The sequence below is a fragment of the Xiphophorus hellerii genome, chromosome 20 (genome assembly GCF_003331165.1).
Source record: "Xiphophorus hellerii strain 12219 chromosome 20, Xiphophorus_hellerii-4.1, whole genome shotgun sequence".
Lineage (NCBI taxonomy): Eukaryota > Metazoa > Chordata > Actinopteri > Cyprinodontiformes > Poeciliidae > Xiphophorus > Xiphophorus hellerii.
Window position 1 is genome coordinate 9,094,019 of NC_045691.1, and position 23,086 is coordinate 9,117,104.

General features: G+C 35.5%; 1 protein-coding gene across 1 annotated transcript in view; it reads left to right on the forward strand.

Moving 5' to 3' along the window:
- The window catches only part of LOC116710117 (dedicator of cytokinesis protein 3-like), a 152,750-nt gene that overhangs the window by 83,103 nt on the left and 46,561 nt on the right, over positions 1-23,086 (forward strand). Inside the window, 1 exon segment of the mRNA XM_032548946.1 lies at positions 265-361. Within this exon segment, the coding sequence (XP_032404837.1) occupies positions 265-361 (97 nt within the window).

Here is a 23,086-nt window from a genome sequence, read left to right on the forward strand (position 1 = left end):
ATCAAGATGTTCCTGTTTATGTATATGTACAGTATGCAATATAGAAATATGAATTGTATAAGGTTTTGCCTGAACTGTATACATATTGATTTGTGAATATATATATCCATAATATGTATGAGGATAGTATGTGCGTGATATGTTTATTTTTCTGTTGTTTGATATACATCAAAATAAAATAACCCATCAAAAGATCTGTCTCTTATTTGTTTACTGTTGAAATAATTGCCTGTTAATAAAATGTGTGTTTCTTTTTCGGTGCAGATCACATGAGACTGTGGTGCCTCTGGAAGATCCAATTGTGACTGAGGTGACATTAACTCTTCAGGACTGGGCTTTACTATGGAAGCAACTCTATGTGGTAAGCAGCAAACTATGTACAGCAGCTAATGGGTCTCATATATACCATACATTTACAAAAAGGCAATTAAATGACTAAATGTTAAAAAAATAATGCGATTGTAACAGATATTTTGAAAAATTAAACAAATCAATGAGGTGTCTCAGGTGGTTATCTCTGTTACATCAAGGAGAATGCTCTGTCTCTGGAATAGTGGCTGCATGGATAAGATCCAGATCCTGAACTGCATTAAATATGTACAGAAAATAGAGTGAAGAGATAAATGGAAACTTTAGTTTACATGTTTTTTAAATTCATTTTGAAGATGTTACAGAATCAGCAACAACATAACATAAAATATAGTTTATGTTGTTTTCAGTTTAACATTGTTTTGCTTCAGTGAAAAAATAAGTGTGAATTAATGGAGTAGTGATATCTTATTAATTATTGACAACTGTTTGTTTCTGTACCGGAGTCAAAAAGCAAACTGGACTAATGCAATCCAAGACACTAAATGAATTTGCACATACTTTTGCATCAGTTTGTAGCTTCCTTCTCTTTAGACACAAACACAACAGATGCAGAGAAATTATCAAAGAGATGGAAAAACTTATGTACTTTATTATTACGTATTAGTATTTGACTCAAGGAATCAAAACTGAATCATTTTTCTAAAGCTCATTTGACATCTTCTGCTCAGCAAATACCCCTCTGTGATCAGGTTCAGACTTCTTTTGTAAATTTGAAATTAATCATTTTGCAAAGATGACATAGTCAACACTGGAAAAGCGTATAAATTACACCTTCTTTCACATCTTCGATCACCTTTTTGTAAATCTAACAACAGAACAGGTCACTTTTTCCCCCATTTCCTTCAAAATAATTACCCCCAACTTAAAGCAGGTGGTATTTTTTCCTATGGTTTATCTAAATAAATATGAGTGGATTTTCCTCTAAATATTTGCGCAATCCCTTGTTTGAATTTGGGCAATATCTGTCAGGGCAGAGAGAGTGCTCAGTAGAGCCATCTTAGGCCCAGATTTATGTATTGGTTAGAAATACACACAAGTTTAGCTTTGCCCACTTTAACCACCTGCAAATATGCATCTAAGTACTTTATTCAACTTAAATGGATGATTTCATTAATCTTGGACATGTTTTAGTTGTGCAAATCATTTTTGTCTGATTTCTCAAAGCTAGTTGTCATTTCCTGGCAGTTTGACAGAATGATTTTGGTAATGATGGTTGGTTTCATAATTCTTTCATGTGTGCGGAACTGTGTTTTACATTTTATATTAAACTTTGTGTTCTGGCATTGTTTATTGCTCATTTTTACAGTTAGTCATTTCTTGATGGTTTAAAACTTCTTTGTGTTTCTTAATACTCACTTTGGTGGCATCATAGTAGCTTGTTGCTTGATGTGTTATAGTTGTTATACTGTAGGGGAGTCTGAGTGTGAGAATAATGACTCTCAATGTGTCCTGTATTGTTTTTAGGCAGTCATAGCTCATATTCTTATATTTGTATCAACAGGGGTTTGTGTTAAGAATGTTTTCAATACAAACATATAATTTCTTTTCATTATGAGCATCACCTACATTTTCATTGTTGCAAATCTGCTGCTGCTGAGACACCCATAGGACTGTAGCCCCAAATTTAACATTTGTTTAGAAATAGTTCTGTTTTTGTGTTTCTTATGTGATAAAATAAAGAATTTGAACAGGATTTGTTAGTATCTGAAGTTACACATTTCTTTTCTGTGTAGTTTGTTTCAATTAAAGCCAAAGGAGTTTTGTCAAGAACAGACAAACATTTCAGACTTGCTGTCCTACAGCATGAAGAAAAAATGTTGATGCTGATTCTTTGTGGGGAAATCAACTTCACTGATGCAAGTCAGACAAAGACAAATAGCTAACCACTATGCAGATTCAGACTGATGCTTCATGCTGTGTGCACATAATGCCACTTGAGAAACCTGACAATAGTTTTGCCTTGAGCACTGTGAAAAGATAGAGCTGCTCCTGCCACTACTGCACTGAATCTTTTTTTCCCTAGCACCAACAGCAGTTGTTCAGTTTGATGGTAAACCTAATTTTGCCTTTTAAAACATTGTTTTTGTTATATGATAGGGAGTGGTTACGACTTTGTACCTTTTGGTTTTGTATGTTAGCAGCCTGAAACTTGCAATGAACTTATATGGTGCTTCACTGTTATTGAACTGCTTCCCAGCCCACAAGCAGAACCCTTTGCCAAACCCAAATTAATCAGAATTTTGACTGTTAGAGGAACTGATGTCTATTTTTTGCACCTGAATTCCTATGATTTTGTTCAAAGTTGAGTCACACTGCCTTGCTTTCATGTTGGAGATGTCAGGCCAGATCAAAACAACTTTACTATTTGCATAAGGGGCAGTTTGTTTGCAGCCACCCAGTCCATGTACAGTCTAGGAAAGGACAGACAAACCTACTGTGTGCGTAACAGTAACAGTCAAAGCCACGCCTGCAGCATTGTGGCTGCAACTCTTCTATAAAAGCCACTTCTGGTCAAACCTCACAGGACAGCAGTTGGGTACATCGGAGTAACACTGCAATTCTGAGTTTATGGTGCTGTAGGACATTTTAAAGTTTTAAAGGGAAATCTGTCTTTAATCTTCTGCACTAAGGTTTTCTTGGCCAACCACTCTGTCTACAGTCCTCATTGTTTTTTAAAAAGAACAAAAAGAGCATCGTAAAATCTTGCTGATGGTTAGTCTTGCCATGGTGAATGACATGAGATGGAACAGTCAACACAATTGCACCTTGGTAGCAGCTCGGTAGCTTCATTCTTATTTTTCAGCCTCCAGAGCTGTTTCTCTTTCAGTTAATGAATGTGTTTTGACCTATATATGAAACAATGATCTCTAGCAACTGTTATGTAGATTTGGTTGATTAAACATTAATTCTACAAAAGCATGTTTTTATCAGATTCTATGCTGGTTTGAAAACAAAGGGTAGTAACACAAATTATTGACTTGATCTTTGGTTTATCAAGTTACACTTTGTAAACTGTAAAAAAGTTATATTTTCAAATAACTTTTTATTTATTACTGGTTTTTTTAGACCTAACTGGAAGGTTTAGTTTGGTATAGAATTACTGATTATCAAACCTTCATTTTCTTTCTGTTTGCCATTTGTTGGTGATTAAGCATTATTTCAGACCAAGTTACTGAAGAGTTGCAAATGTAACCTATGTTCAGCTGTAGACAATATGATGTGCTGAACATCAGATACATTTCTATTATCAATACTGTGATGTAATGTCAACCAACACCCATTGAGTATTCACAAAACAGAAAATGTAAAATTTTTCAAAGAGTTTTCAAGATTAATTCTTATTTTTAAGTCAAACTTATGGATGTTTTTTGTAGCTCATATAGAAGATGTTTTAAGGTCACATCTGTGGAAAGTAATCTTTTGAAAAGAGGAAGGATGGGACAGATATGGGGACTAAAAACCTCCTCATTCTTTCATAACTAAACATCTAGCCCAAAGCAAGATGGATTACAGATTATCTTTGTTGGTTAAAGATGAAGTCCACATTTATGAACCTATCGTTTTATGCAGGATTTGTGTTTTCTTGCAGTAAAGCTTAGTTCCCTTTCTCATAATGTCTCATTTATAGAACAATATTAAAAGTAATATTCTATGGATGTGAAATGATCAATATTTACACATGATGTTCATTATTTTCATTTTTATCATCTTGTGGAGTATATTTATGTCGAAAGTCAGCTTTTCTGCCTCAGACTGTAGACAGAAAGGTAACTTTATACCTTCTGCAATTCAGATTAAGTGACTTTACCACTAAGTCTTCTTCCTTTGCTTCTTTTACATAAATTTTTACTTTAATGATTTGAGTAGAAATAAATCTGCAGCTAAATGGATAAAGGAGCATTTCTGTGATTGATGGCTTCATGAAATCTAAATTTGTCTCTATTCCTCCCTTTATGTATTCGGTGGGCTGGTTTCATCACTCATCCCCCTTATGTCCTGCCAGTTCTGTCACACTGTGCTTTTATTCAAAATTAACAGACTTTTGTCTTTCCTTCTTGCCAGAGTTGAAGAGATGAAAGACAGGAATTTTATTGTCAGGGTCCATTTGACATATTTGCTATTTCCAGTTTTACATAGCTCATTTTAATGTCCGGTTAATGGTACTGTAAATCCAGCATCAAGAGCATTTCATGATTTAAGTAGAAATACCATGTGGATTAATAATAAGGACATAAATACAAAAATAACCTGAAGGAGCTGAATGAGGGGGACTGAATGCTTTAGTAATGTGGTGCATTAGTGTGTTTTTAGGCAGCTAAAAAGAACAAAAATGCTGGTAAGAACAAATTTTGTTTCACTGAGAAGGTTGTCTCATAATGGGATAGTATAAACACACTGAAAAGCTTTTTTAAAGCAGGTTGTAGCCATGGCTGATATGTGGGTTGTGAAATTTGAAAGTGTGTGAAAAACATTTATCCAGATAATGTTTGAATGCCAACCATGCCAGCTGTAGTACGAAGTTGGATATTTTTGAGGATATTTGTTTGGTGACACTGTAACAGAATTGTAACCTGTAAACGTTACCCGCTGCATAGTTCACCTTAAAATCAAAGTGGTCATAAAATCAAAGACCAACCTTTATTTGAAATATGAGATGTAAGTGAAGTTGTGGGGAAGCAGGAGACAATAAGTCATCAAAAATCACAATTTAGCGAGTTCTCCTGCTATGTTATTCTTTTAAATGTTTTGATTTTTAAATATTCTTCATTTTTATAGTAATAATTCACAAATGTTTAAATGGCAGTTCCATCTATAGCATACCATTTTTCCCCCATAATCTTTACTTATAATCATAGCTCATCAGATCAATTGAAGCTTCACACAGCTTGAGGGACAGTTGTGTAAACAGCCTCCCAGGACACTAAAAGTGAAAACTGTACTTCTTAGTTTCTAAATTTTAGGTCAGAGATGCTAATTTGCAAGAACTCATAAGTGTACTCCTGGATAATCTTATTCCTCTCTCCATTTAGTATAGTAATCAGACTCCCATGCATTCTACAGTAGAGAAAATATGTTCTTCTTGAAATGATTGAGAGTTGGTAAATGCAACCTTTACATAGAATGTGACATGAACTAACCAGAACTAAATCATGGGGCAGATGTTGTGAAAAATGATGTGTAAAGAAAAAGAGAGAAGAGCGTGAGTTTCAGTCAGATCATTTCTTTTTTTAAAGCAATGTAAATAATCACTATTTTCAGAAAGAATTAGAACAATTGTATAAAAAAATGCTAGGGTGAAACATTTATTTTTCAATAACACTTAGTTCATTGTTCTAATTTAGAAAAGAAAAGCATTTTTACTAATGAAAAACATCAAATTTTAATATTTGCAGGACAGCATGTCTTGCCCAAACTGCTTCTGTTGTTTGACTTTTGTGTTGCATTTGGCATCATTGTATGGTCATCACCTCTTATCGCGACTGTATGTAGGCAATAGAGACAATTTTATCAAATAAAGATAATTCTGTCAAAAGAAGTCTTTAATTGTCTAAAATTCCCAGTTATATGTTGTTCCATCTTGTTTAATTCAACAGAGGTTCTATCTAAAGTGCAGATAATAACTTTGACAGGTACTAGCCTCTCTGGGCTTTTTGGTGTCTAATAATATGTGAATATGTGAGCCAGCAGTTTAAGTATGAAGCAATAGAGAGTGTTAGCCTGGATACATAATTCATGTTTGTGTGGCGTTAATGAGAGAGAGAGATGTTAACCACCAGAGACAAGACTAACTCTCAGAAATTAACGACACATACAACCATGGTAAACCGGATTACAGTCCATGTACCCTCCCTTCTTGATACAGGTGTTCCCTTATGGCATTAACCTCCTCCAAGGTCTGAAATCAAACATTGTTCAGGTGTAAAGTTCGTGAATAGATGGTTTAACCTCCAACTAACCTTTGTTTTCAGTCAAGAATCTTCACAAAAATCTAATTTTACCCACTGATACATGACCTGTAATCATTCATGCCTTTGGGGATACATTGCTTACTTCTTATCTGGTGTCCCTGTTTCAACAAGTCAGAGCTGTGTTGGGGCCCCAAGGGGTCTCTGTATAGTGTTAACACATGTAAGGATGCTTTCACTTATCTGCCCTCAGTGTCAGGCAGCAGACATTGGTTACTGAACCAACCTGCAGATCCACAATAGTATGCTCAGTTCTCAGTAAGTAGATATCAGCAATAACTGTGTTGAGTGGAAGGCTTAAGTGAAACACACAGATATTCACAGAGCAACACAGAAATGCATCCTTTATTTTAGTCTCAGTGTGGTGGCACTTTTATCATTTACGGTCTTTTCTTGTAAAATTTGCCCACAATTTTATCTTATGCTCTCTGTCTGTTGTATATATGCTGCCACCCTGAACTGATGTGAGATAGTGTGTGTTAGAAAGGGAATAATTAAGAGAAATGCAGTCAATTATAAATAAATAAAAATACAAGGAAAATAAATAGTTGGAGAAAGAGAATCTAAACTAATTTATGCAAAAATATTTACTCTTCGCACAGCAATAGAAACCGTATGAGTTACGGTTTAATGTTTATTTTCACCTTAGTTTCTGCCATCCTGGTACCATTTTGTAATACTTTCTTTAATGTACCCGAATAGTAGTGGCCTGTCTCTCCCTTGCTTCTCTGACATAGTTTGTCTCATTCTTTTAATTTTTTTTCCATCTGTCGCCTCTTATTCTGATGTCAAAGTAGTTAGAATGACTCGCGTTGTCCTGTATGTGTGTAGGCAGGCTAAAGAAAGAGGGAGGAGGGTTAACACTGACAACTGAACAATAAAAGAGAGATGTGGAGACTGGGATAAATGCAGAAAGACACATTTCTTTGCGGTGAAATGAGCAGACAAGATTATGTTGATGTCTGTGTGTTCAGAAGCTGAGACGAAAGAAAGGAGGTGTGACAGAAGAGGAGGAGGCAGATTGTACAGAAACCAGTACTTTTTTTTTACTTTACAAGAAAAAAAAAAACATTCTTTGGTGCTGAAGAGTCCAATATTTCAGAAAAGTGCCAGAAGTTTGATGTTCAGGTTGCAAAGTTCACCTAGTCAAATGTTTTTTCTGAATTTTTACATGAAATACAGTAAAATAGTATTTTCAAATCAGGCTATAATAAACTAATTCAACTATTGGCTGTCTTGTGTTTAAGAAAAAGGTAGGTTGTCAAAAATGCAGGAAAAGATACAAGTATGGTAGAAAAATAGTTAAAAAATTGATTAATAAATTAATTGGCTCATGTAGGGAACCCAACTAAGTGCTATATCAAATCATTGCATCAAGACTAATCCGACAAAAAGCGCATAGTCCGGGTATATTGCCTTACTGCCTTACTGACACTAGTAAAGGTGTATAATTGTCAAACAAGGATGCAGTATGAGAGCTGAATGCGTAACTAACAGTATACAACATTCCACACAAAAAACTGCAGAAACACGTTACTTTGAGATTGTTGTTGTGTGACTTTGGGGATAAAAAGAAAACATGTTTTTTTTTGTGAGGCCAAGCACTAAGCTTCTTATGTCGTAGCTATTTCACATTTTCCCGAGAGAGCAAACTGCAGCAACCCATTAAAAGGTGAAAAGCCCTGGAGGGAAGTGCAGCTGAATGCTGCTACATTACAGTAATGCTCCAGAGAAAAGGAGGAGAAAAGGGGCCTAGCAACTCATAATATTACACATTGCACTTCTTCAGTGGAATTACACTATCCATGTGTAATTCTGTGTAATTCTTGGAATCTACTTGTCATGCTGGGAAACCTGTGCATGCAAATGAAGGATGTTAGCAGGAAGTGCTGGAACTGTGTTCCATGCAGACTGTAGACTGTCCTGTTGAACAGTTGGTGCTTGGAGAAATTTTCAGGACCAAACCTGTGAACATAATGCTTATGCAATGTATGGGTACTACTTTTATTTGCAACTCTTAGTCTAGAATAAAATAAAATATGCATAAATCTGAGCGGTTCATAAACAGCTTGTGAAAATATGTCTGTATAGACTTACAGCTTGGCTTGCAAGAAAAATCCAGACTTTCTTTTGCACATTAGGTGACACATATGTGTGCGGTAAAGTGAGAATTTGAGTTGATTTAAAGCCAAAGAACACCAGAAAACAACAACTTTCATAAAAAATGTTAGCTCCTTTTTCTCCCTTGCATCTCCATGTGTTGTGGAAGCAACATATTTACAGTATCCCCCAATTACAAAAGAAAAGAAGGAAAGATGGGATAAACAGGGCTGTATAGCAAACAGATAAAGACACAAGGTGAAGTAGGAAAGGTGTTCGATTTCATACCTGAAGTTCTTCTTGATGAATTCTAGAAGCACAGAACAAGGAGTGAATTAAGAGAAATGAGGAGGAGATAGTTTTTCCTTTTGTGCTTGTAGGCATATTTTCAGGGCTGCACCAGTGTGAAAATTTGGGCTGGTAAAGATATCCGATATTGCTGTTATGACCCATTATCAATATCTACCAATATACTACATATTACATGTGCTTGCTTATCCCTTTGTGACCATAACGAAATGATCACACCACCAACATCGCGTCTTGTTCCTTTAAACACCCAGCAGTCCTGCCCTGCGTCACTGTTACTGTCACATACCTAAACATTTACCACATGGTGAACCCCTGTGCCTCCACTAACACATACACAAATGGACAAAAATGACATAAACATCGGTTGTTCAGGTTTTACTAATTAGACCGATTTGTTTTTAAAAAAAAAAAGGTTTCTAAGTACCTACTGACAGTTTGAGATACAAAAATTAAATATGACAGGAAAATGAGATATGATGAACAAGAGAGACTTGGAGTCATCTGTATTCCAACTTTGTGATCACAGTAGTGCCCTGGAAGATATAATGTTCATTAGATATTCGTTCCTACAAATCTACACATTTCAAAAAACATCTAGAACTATAAAAATGTCTAAATATCTCTGTTCCTTTTCTGCAAAGCCAATATATTTGCAAGAAAGATGGAAATTTGTGGAGGAAATTACTCCTTTGAAACATTTGGTCAGCAAAATGGGCAAGGTCAAGTGAGAAATAAGTTGAATTTGTCAAAGAAGTGAGACGCTGCGTGTCCCGAGGCCGAAACATCATCAGTGACCCCTCACACCCCCACCATGGACTGTTCTCCCTGCTGCCCTCTGGGAAGAGGTTCCGCAGCATCCGGTGCAGGTCCACCAGGTTCCGAAACAGCTTTTTCCCACTTGCCATCAGACTGCTGAACTCTTAACTGGACTGCACTCAAAAACTGGTTTCCACTTCATACCTTGCACATGTACATAGCTAAATAACTTCTATTTTACTGTCATTCCTGCACTTTATATTTTATATTCATATCTATATTCATATCTTATACTGTATTTTATTTTATTCTGGAGTAACCTCACAACATTGGAACCTCAAAACATTGTCCTGAGCCGTATGCAACGAAATTTCGTTCTGTATACACCCTGTGCATGCAAAATGACAATAAAGTCAGTCTAAGTCTAAGTCTAAACTTATTGACTTGCAGTCTTGAAATTGAAATGTCTGTTTTGATAAATGTCTAGCTAAAATTAGAAGTGAAATTTTATATTTATACATTCTATTAAGATAGTTTGGTATCATATTCAAATTATTTGCTATCTCTAGTAACATCAAAAGTAGATTTTCTTTATTCATATATTCTAAAAGCACAGTTGTAATGTGAAAGTCATCTCCTTTGAAGTTATGAAGTTTGATTGATTTATGAGACGACTTTTAATATACCCTGTCTGTCGGGCACTGATGTTGGTGTTAGTTTGTGTTTGCAGTAGACAGCAGAGAGCTGTCTGATCTGTTCTCTCTCATGCTTGCCTGTCAGACATTTGGCTTATAGACTTTGACTGACATTTTTCTGTAATGAAACAAACATGATAGTTAAACAGTTCCTGGGATTTTGGATTTTCTTGTTCATCTGTGTATACTATGTGCCTGTTATGTTTGATGAGATGGGAATTTGGTTGTAATGCAGAACTTTGTTCACTTTTCAGAAGTGAACAGACACTTTGAAGTTGAAGTCATGGAAAATATATTGTGGTCCCAAAATTGCATGGTTGTGGTGCGCTGTTCAATTTCCTCCACAGAAGCCAAACAATTTAAAAATCATCACCGATAGGAAAATTTTTTTTGTGCTCTAATTTAACAGTTCTCATATAATTTCCTCAGGATATTTAAGTTTTTTCTTTTTTCAACAAAAACAAAGGTGGATAGGATTGGACTGTATGCTGCTTAACCTGTACAGTTTAACTGCAGGGGTGGGCAATCCTGGTCCTCGAGGGCTGGTGTCCTGCAACTCTTAGATGTCTCCCGGATCCGACACACTTGAATCCAATAGTTGAATCACCTCCTAAGTGCAGTCAAGGTTCTCCAGAGTCCTGATAATGACCTCATTATTTGACTCAGGTGTGTTGAAGTAGAGATACATCTAAAAGTTGCAGGAGACCAGCCCTCGAGGCCTGGAGTTGCCCACCGCTGGCTTTTACTTAACTTCTACTGTGGAAAATATATGTTACACAAGCACTTAATTCAGCACAAATGGGTTACCTATTTTCTAAATGAGGCAGAAGGTAGCAAATTGGGAGCTAAGGATCAGAAGTGCATGCTTAGATCAGAGCTCTATATAGTGACCTGGCATGACAGCTACAGTGGATTCAAGGTGTCTTTGCTGTCTCTTCTAAAGGTGGAACTTTTCCCAAATAAATGTCTGAATATACAAGCTGTGTCCAGACTGTGGTCTCGTGTAAACATAGCCTCATAGTGCTGCTAACACTTTGTCTGTCTATTCCCCTATCTCTCACTTGCTGCTTTCTATCTTTTATGAACTCTCAAATATCACACATTCCATTTGAAAGTCTCTCCATGGGCAACAGCCTGAGGATGTAAACTCTGTTGCTGTCAAATTTCTTCATCATCAGGTGTTCTGTATATCACTATCTTTAGAGAAAACACCTCACTATGTCTTTTCTCAGCTTCCTGCTCTCTTGAACATTGCAAAAGTGGAGGTTGGAGCTGCAGACTGGCCCGTGGGTGGGTGGCACAAAGAGACTGGGGGGGGGGGGAGATGGAGACTGGGAGCAGGTCAGAGGAAGAGAGAGAGAGAGGAAGCATAAGGCATTGGTAGAGGCTGAAACACAAGCGGAGAGGGAGAGAGAGAGTGGTAGTGTTGCTGCTGTAGAAACACTACCAGATCTAAAATCGTTTGATAGGCTGAGTTTTCTGTTGTCTGCCTGGTTTGGACTGCTGGTTGCCAGTCCAAACCACAGAAAACGAGAGCAGGGGAGAAAACTGAGAAACAGAACTAGTGGACCTATCATCCCTCCATCACGCATGTGAGTTGCTGCTTTCTTCTCTTAAATCTAGCTGTGCAGTTGGACTGTTTCAGAACGCTGCTTGTGTCATGTTGGTGAGCATTAGAATGTTTTAGCACAGAAAGGAAAAGTGTCTTGGGCTCTCTACTTTAAGCTAAATATTAGAATGCTTTTCAGTATATATCCAGAATCATTCAATAAGTGCAGTGTCATAAATTTGCTAAGATGACTCACCCATCGTTGCCATGGTGACAAGGCCCTTGTTTGGCATACAGTTGCTGGTTTTATGTTTCTTTGATAGAAAAGTGTATGGAATCATATCTAATTCATCTTTTTCATGCATATTTATTTTTCTTTGACAGTAACATGTTAATGTGAATAACCTTTAAGTTTCATATATCAGTTAATATTGTACTACTGTATAATTAAATGTTAAAAAGACCAAACTCTAAAGATTTGTTTAATAACTTTGCAGGTTAAATACCTTTAAATTTAGAAGCTTTTATTAACTATTTTTCTCTCAGCAAGTGAAGCAAACTATTCTCACTAAAATGTTTTTTTATAATTAATTTCTGCTGTTTCAGGTTATCTCATTTTGTCACTTAGAACACTTCTTGACAAGACTTTAAATTATATTAAAAGTCTGAAGTTCTTGGTTTATTATATCTTTAAAAAATCATATGACTTGCATGTAGCGCAAAATGTTTTAATGAAAATATATTCATACATTTGTTATTAAATTTGCTTAAAACTTACAACAAAAGAAATACCACTTCATGACTACGTCTTGCTTTTCAGTAAAGCATAATCTAATTTTAAAATAATTTTATTTAAATGTGACAAGCATAATTACTTTGTGTCTCAACAAATTAAGTTTCTTTCTTTACACACATAAGTTAAAAAACAGCAAATAAATAAATAGGTTAAATTAAAAGTGTAGGAGAAAAATTAAATTAAATCTATGTTTTACCGAGTAAACTCTTTTACAAGACAAAAGTAGCAAACCAAATTGAAAATTTTTAACAACAGAAATATAGATTGAGAAATTAGCACAATTTCTTAAAATCGATTTCTCCCTAAGATTGATTTTCTCTTAAAAATATACAGCATACAGTATAAAGCATATTTGTGTTAAAAAAGGTAGTACATTTTATAATAAAATGAAAACTTTGTTATTGTTATTAATTTTTGCTGAGGTCATGAGCTAATTTTTAGCTTGTCTTCCATAATTTAATTTATGTACCTCGTTAATAATTTGTCGTTGGGGTTTAGTTAAATTGTTTATGAACAAAACTTATACATACAGTTGTTCATTTGGCTTCATAAAGTAAGATCTTTGCTTTGAATGATGCAGCTCTATTTCTAACAACTCTTATAGCATCCATGCTGTAAGGTCTTTATGTTTCAGTCAGAGCTGTAGGTTGAATCTCGGCTGATTATGCCTAAAATAATGTGGGAACAGAGTCTGGACTGACTTGCTGCAGACACAGATTCGCGTTTGGACTTTTTGAATTGCTAGCATAAAGGATGATTTCATCTTTAAACAGGTGGACCAGAGTGGAAACACTCAGAGTAAATCATTTAAATGCAGGATTAACTACCAAAGTCAAAAGTACATGTTAATGATTCAGATAAACATTATTTTACTTTGTTGCTCAATTAAGCAGTTATGCAATCATTTAGTGAATTTTATTTGCTGACCAAAGAAAATGACGAGATAACAAACATTATCCTCTATTTTCTTTTGTCAATGCTTCTAAAATCATTCCTCCCTTCTAAGTGGTTTCATTACAGTGAAATTAAATTTTCTTTCATCAGAAACATACACAGTAGATGTTGCACTTGTGTGTTCTGTGTAAATCTATTGAATAATATTTTAATCTGTATTGAAATTTGTGCTGCATTTTGCCGCAGTACCTAGTTGGAGCCTTTTCTGCCTTCTCAGGTGCTGTAAACAAACACTGCGATTCACAGTGTAGTTTTTACATAATGTCTCCTCCGGTGTACCAGTCACTGTGCCAGTCTGAATTATTTCCAGTTGTGAGATTTTGCCTCACAGTGAGAATCACCCACTGAGAAATGCACGTGTGAACAGGCCACTATGGAGAACATTTGTACCTGATACCTTCAGGCATTCTTTGGTTTTTGTTGTTTAGAGTTCTGATCTGCATGCAGAGTATTTTCCCCCTCCTTCCACAATGTAAAGTAGCTAACCAGTTTCTGAACCTTTTACCCTGTTAGCACGGTAAAGCAAACTGATCTTCCCTGTGCACTTGAATATGTTTTAATATATTTTAGAATACTTTAATCACAATGAAATGCATTGTTTGACAAAAAATTTTAAATTTGTCATTTCTGACATTTGGAGTAAAAAATAAATACGATTATTTTGTAGCTTGTTCCGATTGACTGTGCCTTTTTTTTGTTAGTTTGTTTTTGTTACTGATGATCAAGCATCAGATGAACTAATGGAGATCATCAAATCTTCCATGTAAACTTGAAATAGAGCAGCTGAGTTTTAACCTCTAATATCAAGACAGAAACCTAGCTAATCTAAAACTGTGCATTAAAAAGTTACGTTTCATTGATTCATTCTGAGCTTTTCATTACTTGTGTCACTCAGTGATTTAACTTTTACAGTTGGAGGGTAGACTGTCTTTCCTGTGTTGACCTCTTCAAGAACACACAGCGTGAGCTGAGCCAGGCTAGCTTCCCTGCTATCGCATGCTGCTCCTGCCATCTTTCTGTGTGTGTGTTTTGTGTGTCTTTCCTGAAAGGGTTCAGACAAGGTTATGTGAGGATTTGGGATGATCACAGGCACAAGACAGAGCACTCATACACAAACACACCAACATGCACTAACGTACTCACACACACCCCATATTGCATGCTGCATGGTGCCTGAACTCCTGCCTTGCTAACGTTTTTGACAGCTTGGGTTTGCCGGTGGCTTAGTTCAGTGGATTCATAGTTCAGAGGAGGACATATTAATTATCTGATGCCGCTCTACTAGAGTCAGGCAGTAAATATTCTAAACATCCCAGTGTTTCCATGCTGTCTAAGCATAAATGCAGAGAAAGCCAAATTTAGTTTTTAACACTTCTTACAGAGAAAACTCAAATAGTTCTGTAAAAAGTTGAAATACATGCACCTATACAAGATAAACATAACATACTGTGAAAAATGTGAAAATTTGAAGAAAGTGCTTTGTAATTGTTTGGGAATTAGGAAAGCCTGTTAAAACATATATGTTTTCAAATGCCTCATAAAAATGTCAGAAGTGGGTAAAGTGCATATCACCATCATGGAGTTACAGATCTTAAAGCCTCTATCCCCTTTAGGTTTTAAATCTGGTACGAGAGGCAGCCAGTAAACCGTCAGCTCACTGCAGATACCGTCCAGCTGGTGAAACAGGCCAGACAGATACAGGCATATTTCACCATACAGGGAGCAACATATCTAACACTGTAAAGCATGATATCACTACAGCTATATGTAACAACTTTATACTGGAACCTGAAACTAACTAGCTCCACAAAACTATTCCTAACAAAATCATAGCAATCATTTTTCCAATAAATATTTACAACCATCAAAATGTTAAGTTTTTTAAATTTTGCTCCTCAAATAATTATGATGACTAAAGAAATTCAACATGACAGAAAATAATTACATATTGAAACCCTTTTGACTTTCTGAGGATATTTCAATCAAGTATTAATATGTTTTTCTGCAAGCTCAAGTGTGTTTTGAGAGGATTTCATACTCACTTATCCTTGAAGCCTTAACAGCACTCATAGAAAATTTGCTGGTGCAGTCAATTAACATTTTACTTACACAAGTTACATTTTATTCATCTGCAGCTCAGCCTTTGATAGATGGTAATGATGCTTTTTCAAGTCATGTGTCACATTTCTCCTGATAGTTAAACCAATGTAAGCAATAACGGAAAGTAACAGCCAGCTGGTCTCTTTAATAAACTAGTTAAACTACTTACATTTTAATCTCTGAGTCCCACACCACTTTCAGAAAGCCAGGGCTTCTCTGAAATATTTTACATCAAACTTTGAGAAAGTTGCTTTTATGTGCCAGTTTTAAAAGATGATAGTTTTTGCCTTGTTAGTGCTATTGTGTTCCTGTGAAGTCAAAGTCAAAGGTATTAAAGGTAACACCTGATGCTTAAAAAATAAACTTGTATTTCGTGTAGAATAATTGAGACCTGATTTGACAAGTCCAAACGTTGGACTTTGAAGTAAATTGGATCTCAGCCCAAATGGAAGAAAATAAAGAAATATGTTCACTCATTCACTGGTCATGCAAATAGAAAATAGAAAACTTGTTTATGAATAAACATTGACTTTTTTTTCTTTATTTTGCCTCACTGCACCTTACAGGCAGCATGACCCTGGGCAGGGAACCACATCACCAATCTAAGAAATACACTGATTGTATGAATCAACATATAATCAGCTTTAAAATAACATGGAGAAGAAAATAAAAGTTGTGATGTTAGTGTTGGTTACTCATGAAAGTAAGTGAAAATTTCATTTCAAATTGTGTAACACATTTTGTAAGTAAATTATTTAATGTGCAGTAATATTTATATCAAAAATAAAACTCAAACTTATCCTTTGGTGGCGCAGGTACATCATGATTTAACATGGATGAGGGAACCATATTTTCTTCAAAAAATAGCAACCTGAATAGGTCACTAAAATAGATATTTCTAAGTAAACATGGTACCAAACTATACTGCACTCTACCATGGACAAATGGAAAATCTTTTAATAATAATTTGCTTTAAATATTCTTTGAGGTCACATCTTTCCTTTTGAATCCCAAAATATGAGATTGTCACCTTTCCATCTATTGTGGTTTTTTTAATTAAACCTAGAGGGCACTTTTAGCATAAAAAATCTTTCCCTATTTAGATTTACATAATACGAGTGGCAGCATGTTTCAGTAACTGCTTAGTAGAAGGTACTAAAATGTGATTCAGCGGCTCTTTGTTCGCTGTCCCTGGTGATTTGTCTCAGCGCCTTTGTTTTGAGGAACGCAGCAGCTGCTTTGACAAGCATGAAGATGAGGCAGGACATTCACTAATAGATCAGAGGTGTTGAGAGTGTCCCCTCTGATTTAAGAGGTGCCAGATAGAGTCATGTCTTATTAGGAAGCCTCAAACTGGTAACTTCCCAAACTAATTAGTTATACATAGCAGATGACCAGATTAAATTCACAACTCACGTTGTCAATTTAAATTAAGATGCTAATGCATATCGCTGTTATTTCCTGTCAAATGCAGATCACCAATTTAGCAGAGCAAATGCTGTCCTGCTATATGCTAGAACTGAATTTTCAATCATATTTTATTCATTTGTGAATTATCTGCAGATGGGAATGTTCAAAAGCACAGTTGATGCAGAAATTTATTTATTTTTTATTTATTTATTTTCAAATTGACTGAGACAACTGGTTCACCTGATAACTGATCAGCCAAGTATCAAAGAAGACAAGTAAAGGGCCATGATCTCTCAACGAACCAATAACACACATAATGTACTATAATTACAGGCTTCTCCTGCAGTATTTGAACGTCTGCTGGTACTTTGACTTGGTTTCCATGTCAACTAAAGCCACCTCAGGCCGTGGAAACACAAGTTGTATAAAAAGGGCATTAATTTCAATGTAGTTTATTCAGAGGAGAGCACAAATCAAGATCTATTATTTACAGTACACTCTGGTGTTTTCAGTTTACAGTTTCAAGCAGCATCAGAAACTATTCAGACCTATGCAGACCAACTGAGCAAACAGCCATTGAAACAAGAGGCAGAGCACAAATAACAAGATAATATAGAAGCAGTTTAAAAGGAAATATAAATTATGCCACATCATCGCCTCCTTTCCTCTGAGGTGGATTTTGGTAGAATATAGTTTTACGTCAAACCTGGTTAAGTCAAAGTGCTGCTCTGTCAGTCGTGTGCAAGCTTGTTGTTTCAGCACATCACAAAATACTGAAATGGTATAGTATTTCAATAAAAGTTTGGTTCAACTTGATTTGAAAGGTTATTATGATGCATTATTGTTCAGATCAGTTCAGCGTCTTTCAGCACACTTGTTGGGTTTTTATAACTATACCCTCCCCACATCTTGATGCTGCCATCACCATGTTTCACAGTGAATATTATTTATTCATGATAGTATGCATTAGTGTTTTACACTTGGGCCAAAAACCTTTACTTTGTCCTCTACATTGATTGATTGAAAATACAAGCAGAACCTCTTCTCTCTTTGTTAGGTATTGTCTGTTGAGATGTAAAATATGAACAGAATTATTCTAATGTAACACAAGTGTCACTTAGTGAAGCAAAGACCCAAAGCATCAATAAAGATGAGAGTAAATGTTTGATTAAGTCAAGAACGGCATAATTTCTAGACTCCTAGGCTGTCATTTTTGCTTGAATATAAACAGCTGATCTTCTCTTCTTCTATGGTGCTCAATATTTTTTGAGGATAAACATTGTTGAAACAATTTGCTTGGTGGTGATTTGTTTCACTTTGTTTACATTGCAACTTTTAGATCTTAAGCAGCGTTAGAACAAGTGGATCTTTATTAGAGATCTGCTGTTCTTATATTGTTTAAATAGGATTAAACTGTCTAAAGGTTTGTGTTTGTATATAAGTTCCTGCCACAGGGAAAGGTGTGATTACTCACTTCTACTAGAGAAATAAGCAGGAGGGGCATTTATGGGGGAAGAGAGGTGGGAGGAAGGCTGAATCCATAAATAGTAGATCTTATCAGATATTCTCTTGGTCGATGATGCTAAAAACACAAAATGTGTGCTCAAATGAACCTACAGGAATCTATATTTCCCTTAAACGTCAGACACATCATGCAGTATGATTTTAAAACACTGTGTCTGTTTTTGCAGTGTGGGTGGGTGTTTTTTGAGTGCCAGCTGAAGGTGAAGCGTTCCCCCCGTTGAGCCAGCTGGTGCGCCTGTTCCTCATGTAGCGGATGTCTCATAAAAGGGCGCAAAGTTCAAACACATGTACCCACTGACTGTGATGGCCAGATGTCCCAAATAAATCTAGAGTCCTGGATTTAAGGGAGATTTCGATGCAGTGCAAGCTGTTGGAGTATAAGAAGTACAGATGGCACCTAGCTGTGCTGATTCTTCTGCCTGTTACCTCAAAAAACCACCATCAAGGTTTTCTTTTGGACATGGCAAAAGAAAACCTTCAGTTGCAAATTAATGTTTTAATATGATTCTCAAAAATATTAGGAACTTAAGCATCTACAAATATGCTGTTTGCATGATGCCTATTATTGATTGGGTGTTGGAATAAACAGATCTGCAAGATTGATTATATTTATTCTAGTACTGATTAAAACTTTCCATTTGTGCAAGCTACTATGGAGTTTTTGTGATTAATTAAATTTTGAAATAATTAATGTGTTGAAGGAGCCATTTATTACTTTAAATGACATGGATGAACCAACGACTCTCACTGGTTATCAAACTTAAATAAGTCTTGTGACATCTGAATCATGAATTCCACCATTCAAGGAATTTACGTCTTATAAATTTTAGTATGAATACTTATTAGTTAAGGAATCAGTATGGAACATCACAGTTTACTAGTAGTCATAGAGGAGTAATCACATTTCATATTACTGCAGTAAAAAAGAAATATTAAACTTTCCACAAGACTTACAAAATCATTGAACTACTAAGTAGCATTATGATTCAGCTATCAGACATTTTAATGGCTATGAAAGGTTGTTAGATGAGCTAGGAAATTAAAATGTCTCATATAAGTGTTCAGTGCAGCTGAATACTTATATGTTGCTGCTTTACCATTCTGTTTTGAAATAAACAAAATGGTAACGCAACAAATTTGCTTTCCCAAAATTTCGGGAGATTAAGGTCAAAATTTAAGGTTTATGCTACAATATTCATCATTATCCTGTAAATTAATCACCAGCTGCAACGTTTTTTAAACTCTCTGCTTTTGTTTTTTTTTTTTTTCTTTACTAAAGGACACATTTTGAAAGTGAAATGCATTTCAAGGAGCGTCTGCCTAGAAGGGTATTGAGCTGGAACGCATAGATTAAGAAATTTAGCAGTGCCCCATTCAGAAACCTACTTTATACAAGCAGCATTATACGGATTTTAAGTGTTATTTGTGTTTTATACAATATCATGTTAAAAACTTAAAAACTATTACATGGCATGAGTATTTTTTGTCTGCCTTAGCTCATAATTACTGTTATTTGATCACATTCTGCACTGTAGCATCTCTGTAGTTAATTTCCTGTATGAAATGGCAAAAGTATTCATTCTATACTTTAGCCATTTCAATTTATTTCTTTAAGAAGTCTCACTGATAGTTAAAGTGGGAAAAAAGAACAACTCCTTTGCATTGAGATCAAGTAGTTCTTTGCATTATTTAAGTTTCCTCAAAGGGTTTTCATACAATAGTGAGGTAAGAGCTGCAGGACTCTGTGGTGTCATGAATAGTCAGTTCAAACACACCCTTTCAGCCTGCAGTTGTAGATAATTATGTGCTTCTCTTGTCTCCTGTATTGCACTGATATGCCTGTTGGTCTCCTGGTGCTATTGTGCTCAGGGGTTTAATGCTGACTCCGGTGCTGCTGCCTTGGTTGATGAACACCCTTGGTATTAGAGATAATCTATATATGTGTCATATTTTTGGTGTCCTGAACAAGCTGGTCTGTTTTAGTTTTAAAAAACCATTGCACCAAGTTCAACCATACATACTTGTATTTACCTTATTTGTTCATAAATCTGCTGTTTTTTGTTGTCTGCTACATATTTAGGCAGCATTACATAAACATATAGACAGTAAACATTTTTCATGCTATGTAATGATCTGACTGATTACTTGAAAATATTTGATCACTGTCTATTTCTGTTTATCAAAAGTCAGTGTATACCTCAGATATGTACAAAACGTAATTTGACTAAAATTGGTTACACTCTTTCATCATCACTGTATGAAAGATCATTAATATAGATGTCCACTAGTTATTTTAATTAAAAGAACTGCTAAACTGATGCAAAGTGGAAATGCCATGTTTCCCTTGTTGTTTCTAAGCGCCCAGTGAAAAGCTGTTTCAGATGTGACGCCCTTTGCATGAAAGTTTCTGTATTTTTAACCTTGAGGCCTTGCTGCACTGAGTACTAAAATCCTACTAATTACTCAACGCCGTCAGGATGATGCAGCAGGGTTCCCAGCAGGAGCTCTGTAGAAATGGATGCTGGTTCTGTGATGAGAGGTTTCTCTTGGACGCTTTGCCTCAGAGTTTCACTGCAGTTCACAACCAACACTATCAGCAGGAATCCAGTCAGTCTCTCTTTTAAACACTTGAGTTCTGAGGCTGCAAGACGTGTAATGCTGTGTTAATTTTTTAAAAGCAATTCCGTAAATGCGGAGTGGTTTGTTGGTAACATTTTAAAGGTTGTTAAACTAAGTATTAAACTTCTGCTAAAATCTGGGTAGCTAACATAATTTTGGTTCACAAATTTCTGTAAATTCCTGCTTTGTTTGATTTGCTTTGTTTTTTTTATTTACAGCTTTAGTTGATCTTCAAACCAATATTCATCCACACATACAGTTTTTCCACGAGAACACTTGCATGTTATTCAAAAGTTTACTGTCTTCAGATTATAGTTGCACTGATTTAAAGTCTAAATGTCTTTTTGTATTTTGGATGTGAATGTTCTTTTCTGACCACTCGTCTCTTTTTAGTTTTAATTTAGTGTTTTCTTCATATTGAAATTGTAACTAGTTTAAAAGTAAATATTTTTTAAATACAAATTTTAACATGAAAAAAGACATTTATCTGTACTCTAAGGGTTTGGTCAATGTTTTGTTGACTATCAACATACCATTAAACGTTAACTTAACATTAACGCACTCAAAATGTACACAATCCATAATTAATTACTACATTAAAAAGGTAGTATAGGATTTCACATGTTAATAGGATGAAACGATACAATTCCCTGCAATAGAATGTGATTCAATCTGATACAGCTTTATGAGTGATCAGTTTCTTTTCCTGTTTTTTGTTATTTTGCATCTGGGAAACCACAAACAACAGAAAATTCTTGGAATAACAACATACTAAGGTGCTTGAAATAGTTTTCACGTGTTTTGAGTGAACTTTCAGAGTTAAAGGGTTAACGTAGTCTGTGCAGAATTGCAGAATTAATCGAATCAATTGCAGGAAACCTTGGCTGCTACACAATATCCATCTTACACAACAAATCCCTATCCACACTCAGAAATATATGAAAAGATTAAGTATCTTGACTTCTGTGGTGGAGCTGTATCATATCTGCTTCACAGTCAAAGTTTTTATTATATTTCTTCTGGTTCATGTTTATACCATCATACAGTGTGAGAACAGCACAGAAATCTCTAAAGCAATAACTCTTGTTGTCTTGTTTCTAAGCTGAGGTTCCCAAAAACAGCTCCACCTCCACTGCAGGCCACATTTATATAATGGTTCAAATAGAAATAAGAACTATATATTTTGTAATTCCCATTATAGACCACAGACCTCAGGTAGAAACATGAAGATACGCTTGGCAACATAATAAACTTCTGGTCTGCTGCTCTTTAATTTTCTCCTGCTGGGTTTATTTTCTGACCTTTGCATATGCTGTTTACATCACGGAAAGTACTGATGAATATTTCAATACCCAGCTATGAGCGTGTGCAATGAGGAACCATAAAATATCTATATATAGTTGATTTTACACATATGATAAATATCGCAGTATTATAAATATATAACATGATGGTGATATGTACTGCAGGTAATTTTGTTTTGTAGATCTGAGACTTTTTCACTCTCAATGACAATGAATATGTACAGCAATGGTGTGTGTATGTGTGGCCAATGCACCTGGCTCTGTGCTGCCTATGCAGCTGCCTGCCAAGATCAGGATGGGCATTTAACCCCACAGTCTTGTTCAAGGCCTATAGGATAAATTAGAGCACTAATAATAGAAGAAGCTTCAGGGGGTAAGGTAGGGGAGTTATGTTCCAGCTTGTGTGTGTTAATTATCTCTGTGTGGGCGTGTGCGTGGGGTGTGCGGGGGTGCGTTTGTGTGTGTGAATTTAGAACTTCATGCAGTTAAAACCACTGACAGTGGGAGTTTAATCTTTGCTTGTGAGACCTTGAGGAAATTGATTTTATTTGCATAACTCAAAGATGCTGAATTTATTTGCTTCATTAGAAAGCATTTATATGCTATGTACATAAATAAATTATTACAGT